This window comes from Rhinichthys klamathensis, unplaced genomic scaffold (assembly GCF_029890125.1).
Source record: "Rhinichthys klamathensis goyatoka isolate OS25496 unplaced genomic scaffold, OSU_Roscu_1.1 h1tg000165l_1, whole genome shotgun sequence".
In the NCBI taxonomy this organism is placed as follows: Eukaryota; Metazoa; Chordata; class Actinopteri; order Cypriniformes; family Leuciscidae; genus Rhinichthys; species Rhinichthys klamathensis.
Genome location: NW_026606697.1, coordinates 3,255,001 through 3,271,275, shown reverse-complemented (window position 1 = coordinate 3,271,275; position 16,275 = coordinate 3,255,001). Strand labels below are relative to the sequence as shown.

The following is a 16,275-nucleotide window of genomic DNA, read 5'->3' as shown; positions in this document are numbered from 1 at the left end:
TCCATTTTCGCTGGTCCTCTAATTCGGTAGGTGGCGTTGTCACTAAAAACCTAGGGTCCTAGAAATGCGGTCCTAGAAGTGGGGTCCTGAAAATGCAGCCTCCGGGACTGCAGGCAGATGCTACTCCATTAATGCGCAAAGATGACGCAGAGGACTACATTTCCCAAAGTGCTTGTAGATAACAGGAGGAAGTACTTTTTATGTCGCTGATATGTTCACAATAGGATAAGCATAACTCAGCCGATTCAACGTTTTGACGCACGAACAGATTGTGTATGTCTCCGGTGTTTTGTAGGAGTGTCCGTCTCTCATCTGCGCGGCAAAAGCACGGGGCAAAACAAAAGCATGTGGATGTAATTTCAACAAAGGTATGTAGTGAGAATGAAGCCAAGCAACGCTTTATTGTTTCGAAAGAAAGCAGAGACCAATCTGCTCACTGTAAAACGCCATTTAAGCTGGAAAAACACCAGAAACTGATATTATAGAATAAGCTAGCTAGCTGAAGCATCATGACGCAGATGATGTCGCCCAGACTCACATGTGTTGCAGTTGCGTTGTTTTCATTGCTCAAATTTCAAACACTGGCTGCTTTAAAAAAAAATAATATCTGGGTTATCGTTATAGTATAGTATACAGTTAGACAGTAATTCAGTATATATTACACTCTAACTAATCATAATTTAACAGGTATTCAACCAGTTAATACACAACCAGTTTTAATGTCATGTTCAGCCAGCCCAAAAGCTTAATTTTGGAATTAAACGTTTACTTGTAATATTTAATGTTAATGTTACATTTTAAGATGTGGTCTCTGGGACACATGTCTCTGGGAATTCCCCTAGCCTAGATTATATTGACTTCGTTCTTGGCCTCTTTTAAACCAATAAGTATCATAGTTTGGACATTTACTAATACATACTTTGGAGTACCATGTCAAAAATAAATAAATGGTAATTATACAGTACCATGGTATATATTAATGTACTTTAGTATAATAGAACTGTAACTATACGATGGCAATGCCGAATAATTATTTCCTAATAAGCAAAGAATAGCCTAAACTGCTGCCCACACTATTAGACAAGACATACATTCTTTGTACTTAAATTAAAAATTAAAACACATTGTGTGTATAATATTTATATTATTTCTTTATTTTTTAAGATTACATCAGACTGGGATTGAACTCAACCACTAGCCATGGGGATTCGGTCGGCTCAGAAGAAGCATTTCCCTCTTCGGGGCATTGATGGAGTGGTGCAGCTTTTCGAGTCCGAGCTTAACAACCCAGAACCAGACTTGGCCCTGCTATCCCTAGTGCTGGGTTTCGTAGAGCACTTTCTCGCTGTCAACAGAGTTGTTCCCGTCAATGTCCCGGGCGTTCGCTTTGAACCTCTTAAACCTGATAGTCCCAACTCTTGCTTCCCCACAGTCGAGCTGAATCTCGTATCTGCCCTTTATGAACGCTTCCTGGCCCAGATTCGTGGTGCCGTGGACATGTCCCAGTACCGCAAACCGACTGGCGGCTCCAGCCGTGAGCTTGTGAAAAAGGTCTCAGATGTGATCTGGAACAGTCTTAGTCGGTCGTATTTCAAGGACAGGGCACATATTCAGTCCCTCTTCAGTCTCATCACAGGTAGACTTTCACACACTGAATGTTTAATGACAAATCAAAAAAATCTGACCATGTATTGTAGATTAATATTGCATCTGTGTCTCTCTTTCTGTAAGGTACAAAGCTGGACAGCTCAGGAGTAGCTTTTGCAGTGGTAGCTGCATGTCAGGTGCTGGGCCTGAAGGATGTTCATCTCGCTCTCTCGGAAGATCATGCCTGGGTCATCTTTGGCAAGGGTGGGGAAGAGACTGCAGAGGTCACATGGCATGGGAAGGGCAACGAAGACAGAAGAGGTCAGACTGTCAGCGCTGGAGTCAATGAAAGGGTACGTAATGTTCTATTATTCATGATAATAAATGTTATTTGTGCACCAAATCAGCATATTCAAATGATTTCTGAAGGATCATGTGACTGAAGACTGAATGAGTGATGATGCTGAAAATTCAGCTTTGCCATCACAGCAATAAGAAATATATTTACATATTTAAATTGTAGTAATAGGCTATTTCACAGTATTACTGTTTTTTTTTTTTTTTTTTTTTTTACTGTATTTTTGATCAAATAACTGAAGTTTTACGACTCCAAACTTTTGAACGGTTGTCTAAATGTGAGACAATTCTTTAACTTTGAGTTTTCATGTTGTAAATCTGTGCTTCATTTATTTTTTTTCTCTTTCTCCTTAGAGCTGGTTATATCTTAAAGGCTCCTACATGAAGTGCAACAGGAATATGGAAGTAGCGTTCATGGTTTGCGCCATCAATCCTTCTCTAGATCTGCACACAGACAGTACAGAGTTACTCCAGCTCCAGCAAGTATGTCTTTTTATTTGTTTTAAACTTTCATTACATCATTCTACGTTTCCTGCATTCTATTGGCTGCTCTATCTATAAATGTCTATTATGTACTGTTCACTGTATCTATGTTTATACATATGCATATTTATCTATCTATTGTCATCCAGATTTTCTTTCTCTCTTCAGAGGCTGTTGTGGCTGCTGTATGATCGAGGTGATTTGGAAAGGTATGACTCGTTTCTTATTAATCAGAGCACTCATTTGATCTGATTATTGTATATAACTCTTTCTGAATGTGTGTTGAAGGTATCCCATGGCAATGGGCACTTTGGCTGACCTTGAAGATCAGGAACCCATGACTGGCAAGGAAAGCCCTCTCTCTATTCACCTTAAGGTATATATGATTACAGCTATATCAATATATACATCACAGATATTTACAAGGTTGTCATTTATTAAAATTGCACTATTCTGTTTTGCTTTCCCTTAGGCTGTTGACTCGGCTAAAAAATATTACAACAACGAGCACATCTACCCTTTCATGTATATAGCAGGGTACTATTACAGGCACAGAAACGTCCAGGAGGCTTTGCGTTCCTGGGCAGAGGCTGCATCAGTAATGCAAGAGTAAGTCAAGCATCATAGAAATCTGACCATGGAATGATATTGATTTTGTTTTTGTTTTTGTTGTGTCTGTTAAAGTAATTCACTTTTGAAAATGCAACATATTCGTTATTTTAATTAGACTTTAACAGCAGAGGGCAGTGTTCATTTGTTACTGGTGCATACATTTTATTGCTTATTAAACTCATTAAAGGGATAGTTCACTTCAAAATGAAAATGCTGTCATCATTTACTCCCCCTCAAGTTTTTTCAAACCTGTATGAATTCCTTTCTTCTGCTGAACACAAAAGGAGATATGTTTAAGAATGTCGGTAACCAAACACTGGATGGACCCCATTGACTTCCATAGTATTTTTTTTTTCCTACTATGGAAGTCGATGGGGTCCATCATCTGTCTGGTTACCGACATTCTTCAAAATATCTTCCTTTGTGTTCAGCAGAAGAAAGAAATTCATACAGGTTTGAAACAACTTGAGGGGGAGTAAATGATGACAGCATTTTCATTTTGAAGTGAACTATTCCTTTAATGCTTGTAATGCATTCCTAAGTAAAGAATTTATGTAAAAAGGCTGAATTTTTTACTACTGCACAGTCATGATTAGATGACAATATGAAAACGCATCAAGCCTCTTAAATGTTCATGCAAAATGGAAAATGTGTTGTTTGCCAGCATTGTCTGTGTTGCCTCATGCTGTTTGTCCTTAGTCTGTAGAAAGCTCATTCCTGTCTTAGCCTTGGCATGGGTCCCTGTCGACAGAAACAATCTGTACTTTCCTCCCTCTAAACACAGTGCAGTGGACGGACAGAGTGCTAAAAATACTTGATTCTAAAGTCCTAAAGGATGTCTGCACAAAGCACGCCTAGAACTACTGCTCACTCCCATCCACTTCCTTTTCCTGCTCTTCCTGTTTCCTCTTCCTTCATGACAACATTAGCTATCTCCTACCCTCTGTCTCTCTGACGTATCTTCATTTTGTTCGTGCATATACACTGCCATTCAAAAGTTTGGGATCAGTACGATTTTTTTTTTAAGTCTCTTCTGCTCACCATGGCTGCATTTATTTGATCCAAAATATATTAAAAACTGTAATTTTGTGAAATATTATTACAATTTAAATTAACTTTTTTCTGTTGTAATATATTTAAGAATGTAATTTATTCCTGTGATGCAAAGCTGAATTTTCAGCATCATTACTCCAGTCTTCAGTGTCACATGATCCTTCAGAAATCAATCTAATGTGCTGATTAGCTGCTGAGGAAACTTATAATCTTATTATCGATGTTGAAAACAAGTTGTGTTGATTTTTTTTTTCAGGATTCTTTGATGAATAGAAAGTTAAAAAGAACAGCATTTATCTGAAATTGAAATCTTTTGTAACATTATAAATGTCTTTACTGTCTCTTTTGATCAATTTAATGCACCCTTGCTGAATAAGTGGTCATTTCTGTATTATGTTACAAAAGCTTTCTATTTCAGATAAATGCTGTTCTTTTGAACTTTTTATTCATCAAGGAATCCTGAAACAAATTGTTTTCAACATTGATAATAGTCATAATCAAAAAAATTCTTGAGCAGCAAATTAGCATATTTAAATGATTTCTGAAGGATCATGTGACTGAAGACTGGAGTAATGATGCTGACACAGAAATAAATTACCGGTACATTTTAAAATATATTCAAATAGAAAACAGTTATTTTTAAATTGTAATAATATTTCACAATATTACCGGTTTTACTGTATTGAGACTTCTTTCAAAAACATTAAAAAATCTTACCGATCCCAAACTTTTGAATGGCAGTGTATGTACACTATATACATGTATAAATGTGTATATATGAAATATTTATATTGTTAAGAACAAAAGATAATATATAATCCCATTATTTTTTATTTTATTTTTTTGGTCTACAGTTACAACTACTGCAGAGAGGATGAGGAGATCTATAAGGAGTTTTTTGACATTGCTAATGATGTCATTCCCACCCTTCTTAAAGAGACAACAACTGCTGCTGAAAGTGGTGGCGAAGGGGCTGATGAAATGGAAAAAGAGGTCTTGTTTAATTAAGCATTATAGAAAACACTTTAAAAAATAAATAAATATATATATTATTTAGAGCAAGGTTGTAAACAAGTCTTTCTCTTGTCCTCTATTCATGCTTTTACCTCAAAGGACCAGCCCAGACAGGTCGCTGCTTTGTCTGCCCTTCAGGACCCAGAGTGCTTTGCTCACTTACTCCGGTTCTATGATGGGATTTGTAAATGGGAAGAAGGAAGTCTCACGCCAGTGCTTCATGTAGGCTGGGCCACCTACCTGGTTCAGTCCCTTAGTCGCTTTGATGCACAGGTAAAATCCCTCGATTTTCTCAATAGACCCTTTTCACAGACTTTCAACAGTAATTAACATCCTAAATCTAGTGAAGTATTTCATGTTTTAATTTTAAAAAAGTAATATACATGTAATTTATGACGCTAAACTTTGTGTTATATTACCTTGGCAGTAAATTACAAAAAATGAATTAAAATCTAATACAACAGCTTCTCTCTTCTGACTGCTGTAATCAATTTCAAAGTATTTTTTTCTCTCTTTTACAAAGTTGTTGAAAAGTTATCATGAATTTTTTCTTTGGCCATTGGAGCGGATTATAAATTTATAATATTATAAATTATATTTGCTGTCGTCTCCCCTTTACAACTAAATAAGTTTACCTAAATATGATGACTTCCACTTCTGAGAACCCTGGAAATGTGAAAAGGGTCTATTTCAAGTTTTATTAAAATGCCATTTATAATCAGACTCTGTGTATTCACTCTTTCTCAGATTAGGCAAAAAGTGTCAATCATCACCAAAGATGCAGAACCAGTGGACGACGATGATCAATCCAGCGAGGACCCGCGTGAGGGGCGTAGACGGGTCCCGAGGCGAGAATCCAAGTTAGATGAGCAGGCAGGACCATCGTCTCCAAGTGCAGCATTGCCCGCTCAAAATCCAGTTCCCAAAAAGGTGGGCGGAGAAGGAGGACGGCGTCGTTCCTCTGCTGGCACTCGAGGTAAAGAGTCCGATGGCAAAAATGAGCCATCATCCCCGAGTCCCACACCTTCACCTTCCCAGCCACCCATAGTGCAGGGAGGGCCGGTGGTGGCTTTCCACAGTGAGAAGATGAAGGGTATGAAGGGGCTGCTTTCTGCGGCCAAGATCAACTCTAGTGCCATTAAACTGCAGCTCACGGCTCAGTCTCAAGTGCAGATGAAGAGACAGAAACCCACACCTTCTGGAGATTACACCTTGTCCTTCATGAAACGCCCTCGCAAAACTCTTTAAAACGCCAAGTTTTTCTCACTTCATTTTCACCTGGAGTGAAGTTCATTAGTTTGCCTGGAAAAGACAAATGTTCTTTACAAGTTCATTACAAGTTGAAGTCAGAAAACTCATCTATCATGCACCAGCAGTTTTGGTTTATTATTTGATAGCATAAAGTAATTTTATTAATTTGTCTTAAATCTGTATAATTACTATAAGTTCTATATGAAAAAAAAACCTAGATTAAAACAAGCCAAAGTGATTATTTTGTGTTTATCAGGTTATTAGAAAAGATGCTATTCTTTTGTCTGCAATACAATGAAACTTCTGAAATTTCTGTGCTTCACAAGTCTAATGTATTTAACAAATTATTGGAGTTTCCAGCCTACTTGAGTAGGTCTTGCACTTGTTCTGTTATTCTCCACATAACTGCTGGATTTCATAAGTGGTCTCAAGGATACAGTAGTGCCATAGCAAACTTTGCAAAAACAAATTGCAGTGATTGTGTAAAAATTATTTTCTCAATGTTAAAGTGTATTTTCCATTAAATAAACAACTTGAATAAATCTAGTGAGTTTTACTGCCTTTAATTTACTGTCATGCACGATGTGAGGGCTTATCTTTGCCCTTTGATGCTTTGCACATGCGCAAACGCAGCGAACAGTATTGCGTCTAGTGATGGGTGAAGCCCGCTCTCAAGTCCACGAATCGGTTCTTTTGAATAGTTAATTTAAAAAAAAGCGGTTCTTTTCCGTCATTATGAGATCTCTGACTTGCTACCGTGCTCAAAACGTTTTAAATAAAGTCGTACAGGCATGTAGCCTATTTTTTTTGCCGCATCGTTTACTTTTCGTTAAAAATGTGTTTATTGTAATAATCCCAGTTCGGTTTCTTGGCCTACTGCCATAATTCAGTTTATCAAATCATAAAAGTAGAACCTATATTTCCATTAAACAGTACACCTACCTACCTACATCCATGTACATCTTTGATTGTCCCCTCGGTGCAAATAGGACATGTTCGGAAAAAAAAACGAGAACTGCTCGGACCTATTTTGCGAATCGATTCATCTAAAAGATCCGACTCCAAAGAATGGATTTCTACTCTACGGGTGCGCGAGTGTGAGAAGGACAGGCAGAAATATTACAAGGCGAAGTCAGTGATTACTGGTAGACTGGATGTGAACATTAATATTTGTCTTTGCATTGCATAACGTAATTAAATCTATACAGTTTTATCGTTGACATTTTCACCACTTTTGATGAGAAGCGCACCAGGATGAGATGAGTTTACTGCACATCAAACTGTGTGACAGCTGTCATGAATAAGTGAAACATAAAGAAATCTGCTGGCATGAATACTATAGGAGTTTCATTTTTGGATCCGTTGGATGATTATGAGATTATTCATCAGATCGGGAGCGGCACCTATGGAGATGTCTTTAAGGTGAGAATGAAGCTGTTTTTTTTTAGGTGACCATTTTTTCATGTTTTAAGCTTTAATCTAATGTCTACGTTTTAATGCATGCTTCACTGTAAAGATGTGAAAACACAAACACCTTGCCTTTTGGGTTACTAGCACGAATCTACCAAAAATTGCATTACCATTCTTTGGACGTGGTAGCCTATCAATGTGTTTTTATACATATTTTATGTTAGTGTCATGGAAATACTAGAAATATTATTCAGCATCATATTAAATGTCAAGGTACCATCTGATGTCTCATTGTACCACGGTCCTGCCTCAGCAAGTTTTTGTAAGGGGAACCTTGCTGATATTGACATTTTTTTAATTTATTTTTTACTTGTTGTTAATGTCCTTGTTTATGGTGCATATTTCAAGGAACCCGAGCCATGATATTACTTGACTGACTGGACTGTTTAGTTTTCTAAAGTGATAGTACTCATGTGTTCAAAGACACACACTCCATCCAACACATTAAACACTAATAGATGCACACAGACATAATGTTGCACCTTGGTCCCCATACTATTTTTTTTTTATTAGCTTATGTCTAAATGTCTTTGTTAGGGCATCTAGGTCATTCTTTTCAACAAAATATGTTTTAACGTAAGTCGATCTGTCTTCAATGATTATCCTACATGCAAAAAAGCCCTTTCCAAACAGAAAAGCATAGGTAAAAAATAGATGCGATATAATGTAGTTTGTGATTTTAAGGATAGCATATTGGCTCAGAAATTTGACTCGACTTAAAAGAGATCTTACTAGCTCAACCGCAACATTTATGGAATGTCACAAATCTTGACCTTAAAACCAAGACTCTCGCAGGTGTGGTGTTATTCTCGAATAAGTTTATAAAGTGAAAACGTGTGTTTTCTGCCTCTTTTATAGGCCTATATGTTTCCTGAAGTAATGTGGAGATTGTGTCACTCTTGCAATCCCTAACACAGTCCACTTTATCATAATTCAGTGGGTGAGCCAACAACACTTACAATGCCCATCACACAATGCACAAAGAATCCTTTCTAGTGTCCTCCAGCTCTCTCAACTTTGAGTCAGAAAGTTCTCAAGATCTAAAAATATTTCATGGTGAGGATTCCCAGCTGCCATCGAACAAAACAGTCTGTTTTGCATTTGATGGACTTGTCAGGTCTGACTGTGTCAACATAAAAAATAACAAGCTTTGGGGATTTTTGGCCAAGGTGTGGGCAGATACCGAAGCTGAGCCATTGTTCTTGGTTTGTGGCTGCGTTATTTCAGGTTGTACAGTTAAACCATTAAGAGAATGTTGCACTGTCGCTTTAGTCATTACAGGAAGCCCTCTGGTATGCCAGGAAAAACAACAGGAAGGCAGCTCAGTGAAGTTCCAGGTTTTGTCCAGAAATGCCCGATTTGTTATGTTTATGAGTAGCCCAAAGCAAAAGTGGAGGTTCATTTTCCTGGTTAACTTGTTGTTGTTGATGGTTCATATACAATATTATACCCTTTTTCAAAGTCTTGATTTTGTTTTTGGGGTCTACTAGAATAGATTTACATGCTTGAATGTTCAAAAACACCTTATTTTTCACGTTTGTTGCAGCACCTCTCTCCTCAGTCTGCCAGTATCGCTCTGGAGTGCGTTTCCCAAAAGCATCGTTAGCCAACTATGGTCACAAGTTCCGTCGTTATCAGCATAGTTCAACGAGTCAGTGTTTCCCGAAACCATCGCTCCAACGAACATTCGCAAACAGCATCGCAAAGTTGTGTGCTTGGAACGACAGCTCTCGACCTGTGGTTAGAAGCATAGTTTTTTGTTTTTATAACACGTGGACTTAAAGCTGCAGTCCGTAGCTTTTCCTCTTTGTCGCCATCTCTCTGTTCGAAATCTGTAACTGCAGTGATTCGCGGAATTATCATCTTTACGTGGGTTGTAAATCGGCATGAAACAGCGCGGATGAACACAGTGTTTTGGGGCGAGTGCTGCTGTCAGTCACCGCGCTGTGTGGATACTGTCATTCAGAATCACAGATTCACTTTTTGAAAGTTTTACCAACATAAGAATTTTCATAAGGAAATGTCTTCTGAACAAGTAAGTAACATCCATTTTTGTTCTGACCAACTAAGGGGGAAAAAGCATTCGACATGATAAGCTTCGTTAGATTTAATCAATGCGATTTACAGCAACCGTGCAAATTATAGCCTTCTTTGTTCTCAAATTGTTCATGTAAACAACATCACATCAGTATTGCGTGACTAATGTTAAATTTAATGTGTTTTATGATTACCTGTGTAGTTCAGAATTCATATTCTCCATAATAGCAAAACGAGAAAGGCACAACAAAGGAAACTCCATAACTGTGTGAATTAAGAAAACGTACTGTTACACGATTGAACTATTGAAATGTCTTACTTGTTCAGCAGAAAAAAGCCGTCTCTTCTTCCGTTTTGAACCCCTTCAAAACACGGAGTTCACGCACTTTTCAAAAGCCCCGCCGATGTTTAAATCCTTGTGTTCGCATGAGACGGTTTCTTTCTCTTTCTCTAGCCACCTTAAATCCGAAGTACGAAGTCTTTTGGGTTTTATAACTGCTGAATCTCCAGTTGACACTGATGATTGTTGTTTGGATCTTTCTGGATGCCATAAGTTTAATCATGTAAAGTGGTGCGAGAAAAGCCTATACATCTAAACATCTCGTCACGCGCAGTATAGCCGGCTAGCTGAAACTCCTTCTTTATGTGTACGGATGTGACGTAATGACGCAAAGACATGCTCGAATTTCCCGCGGAAACCCACCAGTACCACTGGAATTAAAATCATTATTACAAGCTAACCGTTTTGAATCTAGCTATGGCAAGCAGATAGTTTTGACCACTGGCAGAATAAGTTTTTTTTAATATAATTATTTTGGATTATTTTTAACTTAAAAAAGCTACAGCAGCTTTAATAAATCCTTATCTTGAGCCAAATAAGCAAGCTTACATTCAGTACAATCAGTATCTGTTTTTAGAAGACATACAAATGTAATTTACGTCTTTTAGTTTGTCAATAGATTTAAAGCACCATTTTTGAAGAGTGCGCTATACGAAGGTGCTCTGTAAGACCGAGCCTATGATTGAATCTGGAAATAAAGCAAATAACTGAGAAAAATATGAGATAGTTCTCAGATGACATGTCCGATTTATAGCAAAACATCTAGTATTAATTTGATCTCAAACAGATTCATTAAAATAAGTTATTACTCCATCACCTGTGTGACATCATTAGCCAACGTGGTTGAACGACCAATTTGCGACAATACCGTTTCGGGAAACAGTCGTGACTAGCTAGTTGATTTCTTCAACGATGCATCATACTATGGTAGTGAAGCAGCGAGTTACGTCGTGGTATGGGAAACGCACCCCTGTCTAGTTCCTTTCTCTATGAAGCCCCTCCTTCTGAAAAGCACAATGTGCTCTGATTGGTTGGCTGGATCAGTGTGTTGTGATTGGTCAACCTCTTTGAGCATGTTTCAGAAATGTCACGCTCCTTAAAGCTGCAGTAGGGAGTTTTGAGAAAACGTTGACTTAGCCTGAAAATTTGAACAAGCACAACTTACAGGTCCCGCCCCCTTGCTCTCTACTGCGCTACAGCCCTCCCTCCACAGCTCGTCCTCCACAGCGGAGCCTGTCGTGAACGCGCAGGCTAGTAAACAGGGCCACCCATAACGGCGGATAAAAAGTTATATGGCACATTCACTAATAGGGACTAAACGTCAACAATATGCTTTACATTGACTATGGCCTGCCCATACTTTGACTACAAACTTGGTCCTCAAATCATTATGTATTTTGCAATACATGTAACTTTATAACGTTGCACTCTTTCTATAAGTTATAAATAGCTGGTAAGATAACGTTAATATAACAGTAACTAACGTTACTGTAGTCTATGTAAGTAATTATTCTAGCGATATATAATGGTATATAAGGTGTGCTAGTACATTATTTCAGCAACATGACAAGCCAGTGAATTAGCAGGTTTCAATTGTTGCTTAGCAGAGTGCGTGACATTTTATCTACATGTTATGCGGCTAGAGTTTTGACACCGAGTCAATGGGCTCTGTGTAATTCTTTCTTTTTCGCTTGTTTATCGTCATCGGCCTTTTTCCTTTTACCTCTTTGTTTTATGAGCAGGTGTCACTCGAGAATTGGCCGTTTAGGTTGTTTCTCCGTCATAAGCACAGCTGCAGCACGCCGGCAATCTTGAGTTTGAACGACGGCTCGCGCTGTGCAAGAGAGGGGTGTGATCAGCGCGTACACGAGCGTGATTGACACTGCTAAGACATTCCTCCTGGTTCTGATTGGTTGTTTCTGACCGGGAGCGTGTATTTCTGGAAATGGCAATAGGAACACTGGGAGGAGCCAGAGGAGCTTGATTTTTTCACAGATTATCATATTCTACTGTCAGGACATAATGATAGTTTTAACAAATATGTAAAAAATATTTTTTATAAAAGTTACCTACAGCAGCTTTAACTGCGAGTTTCAACAAACTCAACCCAGGCCTTTTTTTGGCGTTAGCCTTGGGTGGGAATTATGTAAAGGAGGAATTTTGTGACGTGTTCGTTCCCGGAAGAAAACTGAAGACTACAATGGAGGCGTTTCAGGGAGTTCAGAAACAGTGCGCACTGATAGAGAGAATAACTCCCTTTCTGGAGTGACTTTGTGCTTTGTAACTTTGCAGACCTTTTTCATGCTCAAACAGCAACATTAATTTAATTACTTAGTGCAACACAGTTTAAAATGTAAAAAAAAAAAGCATAATAGCAAACCTTTAAATAAACCTCTCTGTATAACACACATTTAATATGCATTTCCCCATTTCATTCCAAAGCTAAAAGAATTTGATGAATCTTTGGCAAGTGGTGATAGTGTTTTTATAGTGACTTGATAGAATCTAGACCGTATGATACTGCACTCATAAGAGTGTTTAACTGATGGTTCAGTATCATACGAAGAACATCAGGTCTTGGCAATGGCTACAGAACAAGGTTACAGTGAAGGACACAGCAGGCTGCCGCTGACACTAGGATATTTGTCATTAAGATGCCTGCCAGGAGAGCTGGATCCGTTCCTGGATTTTCTACAGCATCCCAAACATTTCACCAAAGTAAACATGGCCTTAAAGTCACTTTTATTCACCTCTGTGTTGCGTCTGCTGTGACATTGTTACAAAGATTTCTATGTCAAATAAATGCTGTTCTCTTGAACTTTACATTCATTAAAGAATCCTGAAAAAATGGATCATGGTTTCCACAAAACAATATTAAGCATTTTCAACATTGATGATAACAGTAAGAAATATTTCTTGAGCAGCATATCAACATATTAGAATGATTTCTGAAGGATCATGTGACACTGAAGACTGGAGTAATGATGCTGAAAAGAGATAATTACATTTTAGAATATATCACAATAGAAAACAGTTCTTTTAAATTGCAATGATATTTCACAATATGCTTTTACTGTTTATTTTCATCAAATAAATGCAGCCTTGATGAGAAAAATAGATCCCTTTTGTAAACATAGAAAAAATGGCAAACACTGTATGGACTTAATATAAAATTAACACAAAATGTGTATAATGGCTGTTTTACAGCAGTTGAAATGGCTCTTCTGATTTCACAGTCAAAATGATCAATTTTATAATTCATATTTTTGTAAAAGACAAAGTACAATCTGACTTTCCTGTTCATCGTGTAATATTGTGCATTTTCTTTCAGGCTAGAAACATTAGGAGCTCAGAAATGGCTGCTATCAAAATTGTTAAACTGGATCCAGGTGTGTGAGTAGTTTTAATGTTATACACATTTGAATAGGTTTGCATAGAAAACGTTCATGTGTCAGTGGTGTACTGTAGAGAACACACAGACAACATTTAGAGGCTTGTGCTGTTTCTAACAAATCCCTTAAAATGATACAGGCTTTATTGGATCGATTCCTTGTATGAAGGATTTATATTATAATGAGCGCTATATTTACACATAAGTATAGTTCTCAAAAGCCTCCATGTCAAGGACACTTACTAGTAAAACTATTTTAAAATGACTGGGCTCACATGAAGTAATGATTGATTAAATTTGAGTTATTTTTACACTGCTCTCTATCTGTTCCTGATCTGTCAATCACTGCATTCTGGAGGAAAATACTTGACATATTTTGTTTTATGTACAAGTATGTATTATGGACAAGTACTTGTTCAGTATACACTCTTTCTCTCGTTCTTCAGGTGATGACATCACCTCCATCCAGCAGGAGATAACAATGATGAAGGAATGCAAACATAAGAACATTGTGGCCTATTATGGCACTTACCACAGGTGCAGTAATGTTTGCGCATTGCCTGGTATTTCTCCAGTAGTTGTCAGGGCATAGAAAGGTGCATTCCGCTACTTGTTTTATATGAGTTACACAATCACACACAAAGCACAAATCACCGAATAGGTTTTGTAAATAGTTGCCGACACATGTCAGCACATGCTCTAGATGACTTGTGCATTCCTGAATTATATTTCATAGGCATGCATTCCTACTCACAAGCTTTCATTATGTTTTTGAGATTCTTGTCATGTAAGTTATGGGTGTGTGCGTGCGTATGTAAATGTTTTGTGTGCAAGGACTGTGCACTGAACTGTTCATTTTTTCAGGAACACTAAATTGTGGATTTGCATGGAATACTGTGGCGGAGGATCGTTGCAGGATATTTACCAAGGTATACACTGAATAAAATTAGGCCTGGTTTCACAGACAGGGCTTAGAATAAGCCAGGATGAGGCCTTAGTTCAACTATGACATTTAAGTCACTTTTTTAAACATGCCTTAGAAAAAAAAAAACATTACTGGTGTGAATTTTGAGACTAAATAATGGAACCGACATACGTATTTTAAGATATGCCAGTGAAAGTTGCTTTCAGTTAAAACAGCTCAAACATGCCTTGTCTGTGAAACTGGGCATTAGTATCTTATGCAAGCATTTAAGACTATTTATAATGATGGGGAACTGTTATTATTTTTAATATGCCTTTAACCACTGTGAGTTAATATAATATGCTCTCTGCAGTAACTGGACCTTTAAAGGAAAAACAGATTGCTTACATCTGCAGGGAAACACTCCAGGTAAGGCTATTTAATTATTTAAAAAGATCGGTCAATCTTTCTCAATGACACGTTCCCTTCGTTTTGAGAAGACTTCTGTTCTTGTCTTTCTCAGGGGTTGAATCATCTCCATGAGACAGGCAAAATACACAGAGACATTAAGGTGAATGAGGCTTTTCTATGACAAAATGTACACTACTGGTCAAAGGTTTGGGGTCAGTAAGATTTTTTTTCCTCACGTTTTTGATATAATCTCTTATGCTTACCAAGGCTGCATTTATTGGATCAAAAATATTACAGTATATATTACAGTAAAAATATATATTTTGAAATGTAATGTATTCCTGTGAAGCAAAGCTGATTTTCAGCATCATTACTGCAGCTTTCAGTGTCACATGATCCTTTAGAAATGATTCTAATATGCCGATTTGCTGCTCAATAAATGCTATGTCCTATTATTATTATCAATGTTGACAATATTATAAATGCTTCATATTTTTGTGGAAACCGTGATGCATTTTTTCAGGATTCTTTGATGAATAGGAAGTTCGAAGGGACATTTATTTGAAATAGAATTTGAAAAATGTAAAGTATTTACAGTCTCTTTAGATCTATTTAACGTATCCTCGCTGGATAAAAGTGCTAATTTCTGTACAAAAAAATCTTTCTGACCTCAAACTTTTGAACAGTAGTGTTGGTGATTTCCAAATAGTTTAATAAAAATATGAATCTCTCTTCTGATTTAGGGAGCTAACATTCTTCTTACTGATCGAGGAGATGTCAAATTGGGTAAGTGATTTTATGTGTTACTGAACCCTAAAGTACACAGTGCAGATTTTAGATTATTGTATCAGTCTGTCTCTCTCTCTCTCTCTCTCTCTCTCTCTCTCTCTCTCTCTCTCTCTCTCTCTCTCTCTCTCTCTCTCTCTCTCTCTCTCTCTCTCTCTCTCTCTCTCTCTCTCTCTCTCTCTCTGTAGCTGATTTTGGGGTTGCAGCTGAGATCAGTGCCTCTGTTGCCAAGAGGAAGTCCTTCATAGGAACTCCTTACTGGTGAGCCGTCTGAGAAGAGAGCCTGCAGAATTACACTGTCTGAATTTTCTTGTTTTAAAGCAGTTAGCATGCTATCTCTTATGAATGCTATTGTAGGAATAGTTTGCCCAAAAATGTATCATTTACTCAGCCTTATGTACTTTCAACCTGTATTAGTCTCTTTCTTCCATGGAACAGAAAAGGAGAAATGTTGAATTATGTACTGACCAGGTCTATTCACCAAAAGCATTGTATGCCTACATATGCACTAATTATCTTTATGATCATCTTAGGTTATGGGAAATTGATTCCAGGCTGTGTAAATGATGACAGAATTTT

At 37.5% G+C, this 16,275-nt stretch overlaps 2 protein-coding genes across 5 annotated transcripts in view; both read left to right on the top strand.

Moving 5' to 3' along the window:
• Window positions 1-210: 210 nt before the first annotated feature.
• men1 (multiple endocrine neoplasia I) lies at window positions 211-6,359 on the top strand. Of its 2 annotated transcripts, none has more exons than XM_056259228.1 (10): window positions 211-368; window positions 1,165-1,636; window positions 1,732-1,940; window positions 2,299-2,427; window positions 2,596-2,636; window positions 2,716-2,803; window positions 2,900-3,036; window positions 4,947-5,085; window positions 5,206-5,379; window positions 5,854-6,359. In XM_056259228.1, the coding sequence occupies exons 2-10, from the start codon at window positions 1,201-1,203 to the stop codon at window positions 6,352-6,354; spliced, it is 1,854 nt and encodes a 617-aa protein (XP_056115203.1). In that variant the 5' UTR covers window positions 211-368; window positions 1,165-1,200; the 3' UTR covers window positions 6,355-6,359. The 2 variants fall into 2 exon arrangements, with proteins under 2 accessions (XP_056115203.1, XP_056115204.1); XM_056259229.1 differs by lacking the exon at window positions 211-368 and adding an exon at window positions 405-548.
• A 1,073-nt stretch (window positions 6,360-7,432) lies between these two features.
• The window catches only part of map4k2 (mitogen-activated protein kinase kinase kinase kinase 2), a 22,087-nt gene continuing 13,244 nt past the window's right edge, over window positions 7,433-16,275 (top strand). For all 3 annotated transcript variants that reach the window (XM_056259226.1, XM_056259227.1, XM_056259225.1), the window contains exons 1-8: window positions 7,433-7,779; window positions 13,536-13,593; window positions 14,042-14,132; window positions 14,460-14,524; window positions 14,873-14,928; window positions 15,023-15,070; window positions 15,654-15,696; window positions 15,885-15,957. In XM_056259226.1, the coding sequence (XP_056115201.1) occupies window positions 7,687-7,779; window positions 13,536-13,593; window positions 14,042-14,132; window positions 14,460-14,524; window positions 14,873-14,928; window positions 15,023-15,070; window positions 15,654-15,696; window positions 15,885-15,957 (527 nt within the window). In that variant the 5' untranslated portion in view covers window positions 7,433-7,686. The remainder of the gene's footprint in view (window positions 7,780-13,535; window positions 13,594-14,041; window positions 14,133-14,459; window positions 14,525-14,872; window positions 14,929-15,022; window positions 15,071-15,653; window positions 15,697-15,884; window positions 15,958-16,275) is intronic.

Coding starts and splice junctions, on each gene's coding strand:
- men1 (XM_056259228.1), top strand. CDS start 1,201: ATGGGGATTCGGTCGGCTCAGAAGAAGCATTTCCCTCTTCGGGGCATT. Junction 1,637..1,731: donor CCTCTTCAGTCTCATCACAG/GTAGACTTTCAC, acceptor TCTTTCTGTAAG/GTACAAAGCTGGACAGCTCA. Junction 5,086..5,205: donor CTGATGAAATGGAAAAAGAG/GTCTTGTTTAAT, acceptor TTTACCTCAAAG/GACCAGCCCAGACAGGTCGC.